The 15,511-nt window shown below is 42.0% G+C and overlaps 1 protein-coding gene across 1 annotated transcript in view; it reads right to left on the bottom strand.

The window, feature by feature from the left end:
- Positions 1-15,511, bottom strand: part of xpo4 (exportin 4) — a 56,751-nt gene that overhangs the window by 36,797 nt on the left and 4,443 nt on the right. Inside the window, exons 3-6 of the mRNA XM_005806236.3 lie at positions 14,880-15,021; positions 14,015-14,153; positions 11,879-11,995; positions 11,627-11,780 (exon numbers count right to left, since the gene is read on the bottom strand). Coding sequence (XP_005806293.1) covers positions 11,627-11,780; positions 11,879-11,995; positions 14,015-14,153; positions 14,880-15,021 — 552 coding nt within the window. The remainder of the gene's footprint in view (positions 1-11,626; positions 11,781-11,878; positions 11,996-14,014; positions 14,154-14,879; positions 15,022-15,511) is intronic.

Genomic DNA, 15,511 nt, shown 5'->3' with positions numbered 1-15,511 from the left:
TTCTCAGCCTCCCCCCCTGATCTGCTCCATGTCGTCTTCCTTTCTTCCTCGGCTCTTTATTTGCTCAAGCTTGTACCCACGCAGTTAAAGCAGGTCCTTCTTTCTCACCCTCCTGTTTTCCCTGACTTTTCCAGTCTATGACACCCGCCTCCTCTCGCTCGCTCTGACAGCCTCTTCGCTCCTTGTCCTCTCGCTCAACCCCTTCCCTTCCTCCTGGCCTCCCTGCTTGTGCGCTTGCTTTTCTCTCCTCCGTTTCCTTAAGATCTGAGACTCCGCTCCTCTGGGAGAAACGCCCGAGGCTCCTTACTGTCCTCTCTCTCTCTCTCTCCAGCCCTCCTCGGCCAATCACCGGGGCTTTCCGACTGACCACTTTCCAAAATGAAATTCATGCCGTTTTTTTTTCCATCACTTTAAAAAAAAAAGAACAACCCCAAAACTTCTCAGCTAATCGCCTGTTCTCCAACTTGAAAATTTTAACCTAAGAACTCAATGTGGGTTGTGTCAGCCCATTGCCACAACACAGACGCAGTGTGCTTATTTAAACCGTTTACACATCCACAACCGGCCTGTTCTTAAACCCACAATCTGTAACTACACCACCGCAACACTTCCCGTTGTTGTTTGAAACATCTTAAAAAAAAAACACACACACACACACTCCCATAACAAGCTTTACCAAAGCTCATTGAAGCACATCTTCTTTAAAGCTACAGTTTCTCACCAGCTTGAATGCAGTTCACACACCCACAATGCTCTACACTCAAAAGAGAGATCTTGTCTCTTGTTATTACGACTCACCAAACATCAGCAAAACAAAAACGTCCACATGAAAGGGCCTGATGGAGACGCCTGCTTGTATTTATTCCATCTACAGTCTATTTTCCAAAGTAAAAGAATAATAAATTTGGGATCAATAAGTTGATTAATGTGTGTATGGAGACACGCACAGGACATTATTAAGTCAGGGTTTCCCCCAGCGTGTTATAAGTCTGGCGGGCCACCAGGCTTTACTTGTGCCCCCACCAGGCTAAACACTGCTTATTTATTTAAGTCTTTTTAAAATGTTTGCATTTTAAGACTTTATAGTTGATGTTCAGATATTAATTTTCCAAATACACATTATTATCAAGTGATATTTTCAGATTTCCTGTCAACTTTACACACTTTTTAATTCAAAAACATGACAGGCCGCTGGATGAACGACTGCAGCACCCAGCCACCGGGCTTAGCAAGTTTTCTGGGGGAAACCTTGATTAAGGTGTGCCACCACTGATTAACACCAAGTCAGATTAAAGATTAAACCACCCAATATAATGGACCTTACCTCAGGGGCCGCTTCTCATTGGCTGATGCCCATTCTACGTGGTCACGTGCGTGGCCGTCTCACAAACACTGTTAACTTCCCGTTAGCTTAGTACAGCATAATGGCAGAACTGATACAACTTCTACACCTTGAAGCCTGTCTGCTACACAGTCTTACGTTAGCTAAACAGATCAATATGCAATGTGTCTGTATCTGACATACACTAACGATTTTATTTGAGCAGAAAAGGCTTTGGACTAAACTGTTACTCCTGTTAGCAACGTTAGCACCAAGTACAGCTAGTCAATCAACGGTCGCTGTGTTCAGGGAAGCGCTGATTAATAATCGAGAAATAAATATCAAGCCTGGAAACTTGATATCGTAACGGACTGAATGTTATGTTTTTGACGTAATCTTTGCTCGTCTTGCGGGACGCAGGCGGTTGCCACGGTAACAGGTGTGCTTAAACTACAAAGAGAGAGAGAGAGAGTAAAAAGGTAGGAGTGGTTTTGAGTTGATCACCTGTTCGGGTTATTTTACCTGTGTTTACCTTTGCTGTGGCTCATTACAGCCGCTGTAGTTTCTAAATGTTGGACTAATTACCTCGTTCGTTTGTGAGTTTACGTCATTCACAGCAAAGATCAAATAGAACAAATATATTTCATAAAATTTTAACAAACAAATGGCTTCTACCGCGATAATTATGTGAAATTAAATTAATTATATTCCAACTTAAGAAGATTTGCTTTTACCTTTACAGAGCTCTTTGGTTCCTCCTATCAGTCTGTAGCTTCTCATATTGAGGTCAAAGTTCAGATCTACCATAACTGACTGACGCCTGCTGGCCTCAGGTTTGCAACCAGCTTGTGACTGAGAAACCAGTAACCTCCTCCCAGATGATGACATGAACTTGTTAGTTCCTCTGTCCATTGTAGTAGCTGATATATTGTGAAAATCTGGTAGAAATTATGCACTAATGGAGTCATGTTTACATAGAAACAACGCGCCGCGAGGCTTTGTTTGTGAGACTTGCGGTCACGTGGGTCGGTTGTGGGCGGAGCTTGGTAAGGTCCATAGCACTCAACCACAAAAAACATCCAGTTATAATAATCTATTATAATGAATTATTTTATTTTATCATCATTTTTAAGACTGAATCCTTTAGGTTTCCGTTTTTAATGGGTTGTAACAGTAACAATAGTGTAAAACTAATTATTATCCACTTTACACAACACCTCACTTTGATTGACTTCACCCATCCAGACGCAATTTTAAACACAGCTACAAAAATATATCCAATTATTACTTTGAGCTTACATTTCTGTTTAGATTTCTACATCAACATAAACTGATTTTTTCTAAATTATTTTTTAAAAATCTCAATTCCCCCCGGTCAGCCGGCATTGCTGCACCGCCGCTCAGCGACAGCACAAGCCGGAAACTTCCACAGGAATGTTTGATCAAAGCCAAGCGGCAGCAGAAGCCGGCAAGGTCACGCATTCCTCCGACGCCAGTCCGGTCCCTCCCCGGCGCACACGCCCCACAACAACACGGCATGCCGCACTTTGGGCACAAAAGTTGCCACCTGTTTAAGGTTCTGAAGGACTCTTTAAAAATAGAGAGTACGTGGCGGACGATCACAAGCTAAATACTTCTAGAGAGAGGGGTAGCTGAGTCCCGTGAACTCAGTTTGATTGGAGACCAAAATTGCATCATTTGTTACATTTCCACATGTTGGGGTTTGCTGTTACACTGTAGTGTGTCGAAAAACACCCAACCATTTAATAAACCTGTTCCCCTCCTCGGCTGTAGGGGCGCTGCAACAAGACCTAATCTGGGAAACAACACAAAAAACCTCATAAAAAGACATGAGCACAGCTTCCTTTTTTGCAAAATGTAAACAAAAACGGAGCAGTGCCAGATTTCAGTGGTTGTAGGATTTCTCTTTTGCTTTGGTAAAAGACCAAGAGTAATCTCTCCCGCTAACGCTAGACACAATGGTTTGGTTGTATTAATCCAGAATACCCTGCAATACAGTCCACTTCCTGCTTTTGGAGCGGTCTCTGTTCCACTCGGCATTCATATATACATACGAACCGCACCTGCGTTCACTTCAACCAAACCGAGACCTCGGTTTTTAGGTGGACCAGATTTGGCTTTTTTGAGAGTTTGATTGCACGTTCACACTTCCCCAAACGAACCAGACTTTTCAGTCAAACAAGCAAAGTGTGTTCATGTGTCGGACTGGCACAGGTCCTAAATACAGCTGAGAATCTAACATGCTACATAAACCAAAATTTCCTTTTATTCCACTGCTAAGTGCTCCTTTTTTGGCCTATAAAAAGAAACACCAACAAAATATCTCTCTTGGTGCGTTCACACCAAACACATTCTGCTCGTCATAAAAAAAAAGCAACGCTGCAAGTTCAGCGCATGTGCACTTTGAACGCAGACGCTTGATGGTACGTTCACACCAAACGCATTTTGAGCCTCAAGCATGTCTGCTTTACATTCAAAGCCTATGTGGAGGCGCGTCGGTAGCGTGTCAGACGAGTCAAAATCGCTCTAAATGCTGTTTTCCATTGCAGACCTATTGGACGCTCCAAATGCTCAAAATGCTCCAGACACGTCAAGCCACGCCGCGTTAGACGCTCAAAACACGCCGTTACGGGCCCTCAACGCGCCTCCAACTGTAAATAATCCATGAATGTGAAACGCGTTTGGTGTGAACGCACCAAAAGTCTGTTTAAAAAACAGAGAGATTCAATGTTGCATGATTTACTTCTTGAAGACAGTAAGGTCCGCCTACCTGTCTATGCAAATACAACTATCCAGTTGAAATACAGCATAAGCTGTTGCTAATATTTGCATTGACTGAATTTAACTGAAGTTCTGAATGTTTAGTTCCCATCCAATCAGAACCAGAAAAAGGAACCGGTCTGTGTGTGTTTGTCATTCCAACACGATGAGTAATGAACCCGGAGTGACGACGACATGTGGCTGTGGTTTGTGGGTTTTTAAAAGACATCACCTGCTACTATCTCGACCACTCCAGCAGGCTCCAGAATACCTAATGCGACACGTCAATTTTCCACTCCAAAGACGAGATGTAATGACAGACCGTCAAAGAGGGAAAGAGAATGAGAGACAGAGAGAGAGAGAAAAAAAGAGAGAGAGGGGGTAACTCAGCCCATGTTAACCACCAACCACAAGTTTCAATCAAATGCAAGTGAAAAAGCCCGCACAATGAAAGTTCTCACAAAGAGTTGTCGAGTCTGCAATCACAGCGATGTGTAAACATAAAAGTTAATACCTCAGCCATCATCAGCCAGGAGCGGTACGTTGCAGTACGCTCAACTGTGACACAGATTTTTATCGTCTATTTCTGCCCTGTAGGGTCCGGCAGGACGCTGGGGGGTCGACCACGTGCGCCACAGAGTTTTGCGACCTGCAAGGTGCCAACAACTGTAAAATTCTCAAACCGGTGCCGGCACAAACACACGACAGAAAGAAAACAAGGAGTTAAATTAAAGCAGAAGAAAGAAATGTAATGTGGAAAGATTTGTTTAATAATGTATCAATGCCTTGGAACCGTGACGACGCAAAAAGTAGTGTACTGGATCAATTTTTTTTTAATTGTTCCAGCCTTTTTGTTCATATTTGTCTAAATGTGTACGTCATTTAGACAGTAAATAATCAGGGATTTCACCAAGTAATTTGTTTAAGCATTTACAATGATGTTCACAGTGGCTGCGCTTCCATTAACCACAAAATTGCTAAACTGAATTTACGTGGAAACAAGGCAATTAAAGAAAAACATGTTTTTTCATAGAAAGGTTTTGCGCTGAGATGCGTATTGAAATAGATGTATTTAGCAAAACTTCAATGGATACGGGGTTTTTTTGGGGGGTATCACAAATTGCGTGATCAACAGCCGGACGTTGCTACTGGCGGAAACAAGGAAAACGACTACAAGAAGTTATAGGAAAACAAAGGTTTGTTTTTGGGGGGGTTTCCTGGACGATATGCAGCTGGCTCCACCAGAGCTCTCACTGCATCTTCTGTAAAATCATTAACTACAATTTCCCCAAAACGCCATTCTTTTTTTATTCTTGTGTGATTTTAATTTCTTATCTTATTTCTGATTTTACAAACAGTAACATGCTACCAGTAGCCTAGCATTTTGTCAGACTGCTCCATATATAAGAACTTTATCAGCAGGAAGTGAATTTATTGATGTCTGTAGGTGTTAAATCAGATATTGTTTAGAAACACATGGTAAGCTTTAACGTTGATTTCCTAATTAACTTTATGTTTGACCAGTAAAGGGTCAAACATAGAGAAGCTTTATTTAGGACAAAATATCCTTTGCCCAGAAAGAAAACCCAATAAGACAGCATGATGAATGTGATTTCAAGCATTTAAAAGAGTCTGTGTATCTCCAAGAAGTTATTTTGTTTCTGCAATTCAATTGAAAAAGCTAATAAACAAAAATTCTAACTTTCATTTTCTCCGATTTTAATGTAGAAATGCTATGTTATTAACATGTTAGGGCCCACGCAGTAAAGGGAAACACTGCTGACTTTACAGTCCTCCTGCAGCAGTAATGCATAATCAAATGAATAAAAATGAACTGGTAACAGTAGGGCTGGGCGATAAATAGATTTTATTGATCAATCAAAATTTCTGTGCAAGAAGATTGAATTTCTGGAAAAAAATGTGATTTTTTTTTTTTTTACTAATTCACTCCTTGGGGGTCCCTGAGGTTCAGAGTGTCAGCCCAGCCAGTGCCGGGCTGTTTGATAAACATGATTTTCAGGCTGGATTTATTTGGACATAGGTTGACTCATACACGGGATGATTGAATCATTTTTTTAAACTATTTTCTGTATTTTTAAATTTCTTTAATGTAAACTAAAATCGAATATAGGATTTGGCTTGAAAAAAAAAAACTCTGATATTATTCTTAAGCCATTTCACCCGGCCCAAGGCAACAGCCATTGATTTCAAGTACTTGACTGGGAATGTAATGGGAAACGTCCAACCAGAAATAAATGACATTTCGTGTTATTTATCAGGAATTATTTATTTTCTTTTGAGTGTCAGGAAACGGCATGAGATCCTATTTTTGTTCACCTGCATCATGACGAGATTAAATAAACTACTTCATTTTCTCCCCAGATTCAACAGAACACATCAAAAACTTTCAGCTGTTGCACAAAAAACCGCATCAATCAACCTGACAGCATTTTGTGACGGTTTTAAATAGCCAACATCTTGCTGATCCTGGTAATCTCAACATTTTGCAAGCCTGAACAACCTTCACGCTGAAGGATCGGTGGATTAGTGGGCTTCTCTTCTATCCCCTATTCATTATGTCCGATCAGCGCAGAGGAGAGTCCCGCTGCACGGTGGTGGGGGGGTGAAAGGCTGCCAGTGGCCATGTAAAGACGGCAGCGCTATGCTACGGCGCGTGGTGGGGTTTAAGTGATATATCCTGCCACCAGACCGCCCTGCAGCCTCGCCATGTGGAATAACAGTCCAGGAATACCTCCTCTGCGACCTGTTCCCCCTCCCTGGTGAGCCCCTCCCATCTGTTTAGGCAGACGTTGTCATTAATTCAGCTTCCAGTGGGGGGAAACCAATAATAAAGCAATTACACACTGGTTTTTCATGCCAGTTTTTTTTCCCCCCCTACAAATCCAAGAGGAGAAATCTATGTAATGCAGTAACATGAGACGAATACTTTCTTCGTATGAGCGAGCGCTCGCAAATCCCTTATAAACTGCACGCTATCGCAATTCCACCCTGTGCCTTCTTTCAATGAATGAGCGGCCTGCACATCCACCGGCTTTTCCGATCAGCTGTTTACTCCGTCCCACTGTTGTTTAGATAGCAGTCGCTTAGGATTCTTCGTAGTGGGTCAGGGCCAAGGCAAACAGTCGGCATCACCTTACACATACCCTAATCCTAACCCTAACCTCGCGGCCATAATGCCCAGAGCGCGACCTTAGGAGAGCTGATGTGAAAACCGAGACCTCTCCGACACCGGCATCCACTCAACACAAGCTGCAAAAAACACAAAATCTTAGCAAAATACCATTTTTGGTCTCGTTTCTAGTGCAAATTTCATGGTACACTTGAAATAAGACAAACCAAGTAGCATTTCAGTAAGCTTGTTTTAAGGCTATAATTCCTTAATATTGCTAAAAAAAAAGTACTAGTTTTCCTAACAGCTTATCTCATTTAAAACGTGGGATTAATGAAATAATCCACCAGCAGGAATTGCACTTTTTAAAGTAAATAAGAAATTATTAACTTAAAACAAGCTGCTATATCTTGCTCAAAAGTTACTAGTCAGTTAGTTTTATCCAATTTCCAGTGTACTATGACATTTGCACTAGAAACTAGCTAAAAATACTTGGTAAGATTGTGTTTTTCCAGTGTATCTCCTGATTGGGGGCTTGTTTGTGTTGCTACACCATCCATGAAATTCTCTGGGTTCATGTAGGGAAGAAGTAAAGAGATGGCAGTCAAGCAGCGGAAATTGAGGTAACATTACCTTAGTGAGAGAAAAAAAAGTTTTGCTCTAGTTTTAAACATTGGTTTATCTTGCAGTTTTCCCGTCTTTTCAGTTTTACAAACATTTCTTGCGGTAATCTGGTTCTATGATTGAAATGCACAAAACAAAACATGAAAAACTACTGGAAAAAATGACGCAAAAAACCCCAAAGCACCAAAACAGAAAACAAAAGAAAACCTCAGTTTACATCTGTTTGTGCCTGTAGAACTAAATTTAATTTGACATGAACAAGGAAAAAACCTTCGACTTAACTATCCAATAGGTTATGTGGATTCACAGAAGGGCTCTGTATTTTTGCAGCACCTTTTTTAAAATTATCTTGATTGACTACATGTGTTCCCCATTGGGGCCCATACAGATTTGTCCGCAAGTATCTTTAGCAGACAAGACTTTGGTGTAATCTTCAGATTCTGTCATTAGTTCTCTCACTGTCTGAATGTCTTTTGCAGCTTTTCTTTAGACTTTGGCTGAATCTCGATTCATTTTCAGTAAGAATGCACGATTGCATTTCTCTGGCCGATCGCGATCTTTAAAAAGCCTAACATGCTGATTTCGATTTTGGTCGATACTGATTTTTTTGTCTGAAAAGTCGCTTAGTTGGCACATGTGAACAGGCGGTGGTGTTAGTTTCATAGAGGAACAAAATGGGACAGTGGCTGATTTTCAGACCTTAGCAATCTCCCAAAATTAATAAAATCTGAACCGATTTATCAATTACCCCTAATTTTCATTCCTTGTAAACAATGTCAAAGCAGACTAAGCCGTTTAACTCTGACCCACAAATCATCAAGGCATAAAAAGGCTCCTAACTCAAGGTATGATCCACCACTGCGTCAACATCTAAATAAAAAATATCAGTAAATAACAATATTTACAGACATTCAGTACTTTGTAAACAGCATCCTGATCCAAAGGCACAATTTCTTCCAATTTTCCAGGAAAAAACACTTTAAAAGCACCAACATACTTTGGCGTACTTCACTCACGTCCACCCAAAGGACAAACTTTACCACCTCGTACCCATAGTCTTGTCACACAGAAATCTGCCTGGCAGGAAACAGTGTTCACACCCAACTGTTTTGTATGCGCTAGCAAGCTAATAGGGTTAAGAGTCGGCTCAAGCGGTCTCAAGTTCACGCTGCATGACTGCCACTCTGAGCCGCACCAACAGGTCACCAGGTGGTCTAGGTGCCCCACTAGCTTATTGAACTGGCTAGTACCCATTCGGATTGTGAGAAATGAAGGAATTTGTCACCAAAAATGTAGGCAATCAGTACGCTCAACTATGAAAACTCAACCATTCGGATATTGTGTGAGGAATCCGCCCGGCTCACAGAATACACATATTACACCCCAGTATGTGGGAGCCTTAAGGTTTACAGTCTTGTCTTGACGATATTTCCAACAATCGGACGGCCTGCTGACCGAAATGCTAACCTTGAGGTAACCAAAGGACTTTAACATATTTCAAGAACAATGGAGAAAACGTCACCGTATGGACGTTCCTGAACTCAACGTTTTACTGCGATTGTCTTGATTTTCAGTGAATATGTTGTCTGAATTGTCTGTGTAGAGAGACAAAGACGACTAAACTTTGGTTTGAAGAGACGTACCAAAGGGCTATGAAAATCATAATGCAATAAACAACTTGGTAGGAGGAATCTGGAATCAGACGAACCACTTTCCGATTATAAGATGACAAATCTTCCCACAGAGTCACAGTTGCCCTGTATAACTGGAGTCAAGACTTTCCTCCCCAGAGGGCAATTAAAAGAAAAGTCTGAAACTGCCACAGCTGCCACATCGGTTTTGGAGACTCCCCCTCATAACAGTTCCAGCTACACAGTATAATCAGTGGCTGAAGACAAAGGTGAATGAACGAATGTGGAAGCAGCCGAGTCGTCTGAGAGCGTTTTGGGGCCTTGAGGCCTGACCGTGACCCAGTCTGCAGTCCAGCCTGGTGTGGAGTGACGCGTGGGGGAGTGCGTCTTCAACCATCTGTGGTGTGTTCAGTTCACACCACACCAGGTCCAGCAGCAGGCGTGCTGCGACGCTCATTGAGCGTTCATCAATCTGTTCCCCGTTTCAGCAGCAGCTCAGGCATTCCAAGACTTCACACACACAACGGATTTCAAGGGGAACGCCACTTGATCTAAAAAGTCATGAGCTATTTTTATGGGCTGAGACGGTAGTCAACATTTACAACAAGTCAACATGAAGAGGAGAGAACGGCTCTATATAAGTGAACCCAACACCAGCAGGAAAAGATCCCCGCGCTCAGAAGTTACCCAGCGACTTCTGCTTCATTCATTTCTGTTCAGCCGATGATTAAATGATGAACTTCGAGGAGCTGAACTCATACCGAGTTCAGAGCCGTGAAAGCAATCGTGTTTAATGTCAACTGTGCGCGCTTCAAACTCATAGAGGAATCAGTTTCGATAGAGTTGAGGTGAAAGATTAAATCGGGTAAGATTTTAATTTCTATAAACAGCTGGAAATAATAATCTTCCACTTGACTTTTCCTTTTTGTCGCACTTGATCAGCTCGGAAAACAAGTAGAGTCACTACTAATCAAGAGTCAACAGATGATTTCGTTTACTAAAACAGAAAAAATAAATAACTCGTTATGACGACCAGACCGACCATCCCTTCCTCAAAGCGCCCAGAATCAACAACTGCCGCTCCCTCGACTTCATAAAGATGCCGCAACAATAAAACTAAATTAAACTCTCATCCAAAAATCAATATCAACAATCTTTGAAACATAAAAAGCGGGTATTTGAGAACACAAATCCGGTGGAGCGTGCCTGGCATGCCAAGGGGAGCCTCGACAAGCCAAGGCAGGGCTGCCGTGCTGTTGGAATGAGACGGAGGGGGTGGGGGAGGACACACGGAGACACCTCTTTGAAAATGATCCATGGCTCTGGCTGGCAGCAAGCGCCACTCCAGATCCCCTCCTCAGACAGGCCGAGAGGATGCCAGGCTGTGGGGATTAAAGCCGTAATGAGTCGGGGTGAGCACACAAACACTCCGACACGCACGCAGAGCGCCTCAGTTTGCTCAACAATGCAGCCAACTGTGAACGTAACACGGATGTGTGCACAAGACGTGAACGACGAAGCAAAACCTGCTGACAGTTGTACATCTCGGAGGCAACGTGTATTTAAAGACACGAACACATACACCAGGTTTCACCAACTCAAATCTAAGATCCTTATGAATGGAATTTAAGACCCATATCGTCATATGTACGAATATTGTCCAGCCAACTGCTGTTAAAGTTGTACTTATCCACGAAAGACCCAAAAACATTAGCTACCCTAGCAAGGGTACCTTAGCAAGGCATTTTTGTCAGCAGAACTCAGTGGAAAGTAAAATCAGAAAGTATGAGGTAGCATTTATGCTAAACGAATGTAAGAATTACTGAATAGTTAATGAAAATAAGGCAAAAACGATTCTAAAAGTTGATGTTTCTGCACATATTTTGTAGCGTTGGCTTTTGTAAATGGTTTCCTGGCTAGAAGCTAATGCCGTTTGCAGGGCCATGGCATGGAAAGGTTTGGGAACCCCACCTGCCTTGCAAAGGTTTGTTACTTCACACCAACGCCATACTAAATCCTATGGATTTCCATGTAGTGATGCTTAACCACCGACTCTCCACTTGACATAAACCCCTTGCTGATGCAGCAGACTGCGTGGATGAACAATCAACCCACGTCCTTCCAGCTAACAAAGGATATGATTTGGAGGCAGGAAGTTCCAGCTCAGGACCTGGTTGGCTAGAGCCAGGTAGCGCTGGAAGACGCAGGACATCTGAGCGTTGAGGTTCTCCCTGCGACTGAACTCCTGCAGCACCTCCATGGTCAGCATGAAGGTCTGACGCAGGCCGTCCTCCTGGAGGGGGATGAGAGAGAAGAGGGGTCTGTCTGCAGCGGTGCGGGTGGAGAAAAAAGAAGAAGTGAGGTTTAAAGAGATCGAGGTGGGAAGCCAACCTGAAAGAGGCGCTTGCAGTTGCCGTGGAACTCCATGCTGAGGCCAATGCTGCTGGTCTTGCTGGAGCTGGAGAACTCGCTGAGCAGAGCGGTGAGGATGGAGCAGGCCAGGGTTTGCTGCAGGGCAGAAGATGTGACCTTCAGATTAGCTCAGGAACGGTGCGTAAATAATTTTCCATGGCTCTCACTACGCAGGAACACTTTAAGGGCGGTCCCTTCCTGTTCAATGAGCGTGCACCAAGGTGCATAAAAATATGGATGAGTGAGTTTGACCTCGTGACCTAAAAGGCCTTTGTGATGACTTCAAGCCACGCCCTCTCATCCAACATCAGTGTCTAACCTCAGAAATGTGCTTCAGGTAGAACTTGCACTCCTAAACCTTGTGGAAGGTTTTCCGTAAAAAAGTTTGTCACAGCTGGAAAAGTTGGCAGACATCCACTTAAATCTAGGGGTGCACCAATTTTTGGACCAGATGATTTATCTGAGTCAATTTCCTTAATTTTGGGAGACCTGTGATCGGCTAATACTTACACAGGAAGCTAATCTTAACCACTGATCTTATCTACCTCAGCAAAGGTCTAACAATCAGCCACCGTCCTCTTCTGCTGTCCCGTGAGACTGACAGGCCGGCCCACCAGGCCATGTCTGCACATTTACAGTTAACAACAGTCACACCACTGTTGCCAACTTGGCAACTTTCTTGCAACATTTCAGACAAAAAAAACCTGACATGGATCAAAATCGGAATCGGCACAGCAGGCTGATTAAAGATTGCGATGGGCCAGAAAACTCAATCTTTTTTAAGTGGAAAAAAAAGGTAATTCAGTCAGTCAAAGCAGAGTGTGTATTACTCCGAGACGCTCCAGACTACGGTAGCCTGACTACTTAACGTAATGTAACTAAAACATTTTGACAGAGCGCCGTGAACTACACAAAATTGCTTCGAGGTCTTCTTCTTTACTTCTGGTGGTGTTATTAAAGCGGTCAAGAAATACAAACAAGATCCTCAGCAACTAGAAGATTTTCACATCATCTACTTTAACTGGTGGCTTTGGCCGTCGTTTTTTATGACTTATAACATGGGGGAACACAGAGCAAAATGAAGAGCTGCAAAAGAGAGAGAGAAAAAGTCCTGAATAAAAGTTCATTTAACTTTTAGAAAAACTGCCTCATTAATCTTCATTTAACAGTGGCAAGAAAGCTTTTAAAGGGTTAATAATAAAAGTCCTCCATATTTCCACCCAACACATGCAATCTAAAGTTAACTATATCAAAAGGCTTTAACTCTTAGCAGTTACTGATCCCCTGGTTATGATCAACAAATAGATATTATGTAAAGAAATTAAGTCAAGTCTCAACTTGCAGAGAAAAATTGTTATTAACGTAATTTAAAAAGTATAACTTAAAGTAATTTGTTACTTAAGAAAAAGCTTTTTTGTAAGGATCTGAAATAACTTTCTCTCTCTTTGGGATTTAAATTCAAGCACAAGCACAGTAGTGCCATCTACTGGGCTGAAATAGGAATTTACTTTATTGTTTGTCAAATTTAGGGATCCTCATTTTTTAGACTTTTGTAATAATGTTTATGAATGTGCTGGAACGTACATATAGAGCTGGTCAGTCCGTGTTTTCTAAATGTGAAGTGATATTTTCTATTTTACAAGCCCTCGACACCAAATGTATACAAAATACTTCAAAAATAAAAGTCAAGAAAAAAGGTCTTCTAACTTTACAACAACATGGAAACTAGTTGGTTTTTTTATTGTTATTGTCAGACTAAATTAGCTTCCTTCATCTTATTTTGTGCAATTAAAACACAGATGAAAAATGTTAAGATAGAATAATAACAACAGAAATTAGTCTCTTTTCTTGAGCCCAGAATCCTCACATAAAGTCTGAAAACACGCAGAGAAATAAGCCTGGTGCTGAAATCTGTGATGCACAAATGTCATTCTCAAAGGATTAATTATCCATCTGGATCAAATGTTTCCCAGACGTACTACTAGAGTTTTAACGACAGTATTTATTCGACGTTAGAGGCTTTGTTTCCCCTCTTTAAAGCTAAAGTTTATTTCCTTCACAGCCAAGTCGAGTGGTGTGGATCAGTGAAAGCCGAAATGCGTGCGTCTCTGTTACCACTGTGGGGTTCCCGCTGCTGATGAGCTGGCCGACCTCGTGGAAGATGCCTTTGCAGTTGATGCTTTTGTCCAGAGAGCCTCGCTTCACGATGACGGCCACAGCCAGCAGGATCTGCTCACGGACGTACTTCTGCAGGCTGCAGGAGCGCGCCGCCGCCAAGGCAGATGCAGAGGAACGGAGGGGCTGTTATCCATTAAGTTTAGAAAATCTTTCACAACAAAGAGGCTCACCACGTACTCAAAATCAGGATTAAGAGACACAGCTGGATTGTCAATAGTCCTAGCTCCACTGGGAGAACTTTTCACTTATAACATGGGAAAAATGTCTTCCTATAAGTCTAATAATCTACCAGCGGAATATTTAGACGCTATTTACTTAAAACAAGCTTGTATATAAACATTACTTGTGAGTTATTTTGTCTTATTTCAGGTTTACTGAGATATTTGCACCAGAAACTACGCTGAAAACACTTGGTAAAACGTTGTGCTCTTGCGGCTACTAAATACACTGCTCAAAAAAATAGAGGGAACACTTAAACAACACAATATAACTCCAAGTAAACCAAACTTCTGTGAAATCAAACTGTCCACTTAGGAAGCAACACTGATTGACAATCAATGTCACCTGCTGTTGTGCAAATGGAACTTTGTACAGAACAAAGTATTCAATGAGAATATTTCTTTCATTCAGATCTAGGATGTGTTATTTGAGTGTTCCCTTTATTTTTTTTGAGCAGTGTATAAACTTCTGGACTGGCTATCAGCAGTCAAACTGCCTGGATATATTACTGGCACGCAGAATGTGAATGCACAAAACTCGGAAGACAGTATCCAACAAAGCCTCCTCTTCCTTTCCTACTCACTTGGGTCTCTGCAACACGTAGGTGAGGAGGAACGCCCGGAGGGACTCGATGCTGGTCTTCTCCAGCAGGATCCACTCCCGCACAACGGCCTCCATGACGGCTGTGGCTGCCTGGAATAGCACATAGTCCACCTTGCTCGTCTCTGGAGGGGGAAACGTGGGGAGGCAGAAAATACGCGTTACGAAACTGGAGAGCGTCAAAAGGGAGCAAATTAAGACGGCGTGTGGGCGGGGAAGTGATGGGAAAACGTGTTAACTGCTTTGGCACTTTTATATAAAACGATTAATCGGACGAATCGGTTGCAGGTTATCCACTTTGTCTTCATCGCCACGGCAAAACGTCGTCGATGTTGTTGTTTTTTTTAGCCTTAAACGTTGTTTTTAATTCGAGAAATATTTGAAAGTTGCTCTGAATATATTAAGAGTTGAAACAATTGATCAGATAAACCGCAATGAATCGATTATCGATAAAATCTTCAACTAATTTAGTAATCGATTAATTGCTTACTTTAGCATACAGACTAAAATATATTACTCAGCAGTAATTAAGCCAAAACTGTACAAAAATATGTACATTTTGTATTTAAGATTAAAAACAAACCCTTTCATCTTAAGTATTTTTAGCTGCAGACG

This window comes from Xiphophorus maculatus, chromosome 7 (assembly GCF_002775205.1).
Source record: "Xiphophorus maculatus strain JP 163 A chromosome 7, X_maculatus-5.0-male, whole genome shotgun sequence".
Taxonomy (NCBI): Eukaryota; Metazoa; Chordata; class Actinopteri; order Cyprinodontiformes; family Poeciliidae; genus Xiphophorus; species Xiphophorus maculatus.
This window is presented reverse-complemented; position numbering and strand designations above follow the sequence as displayed.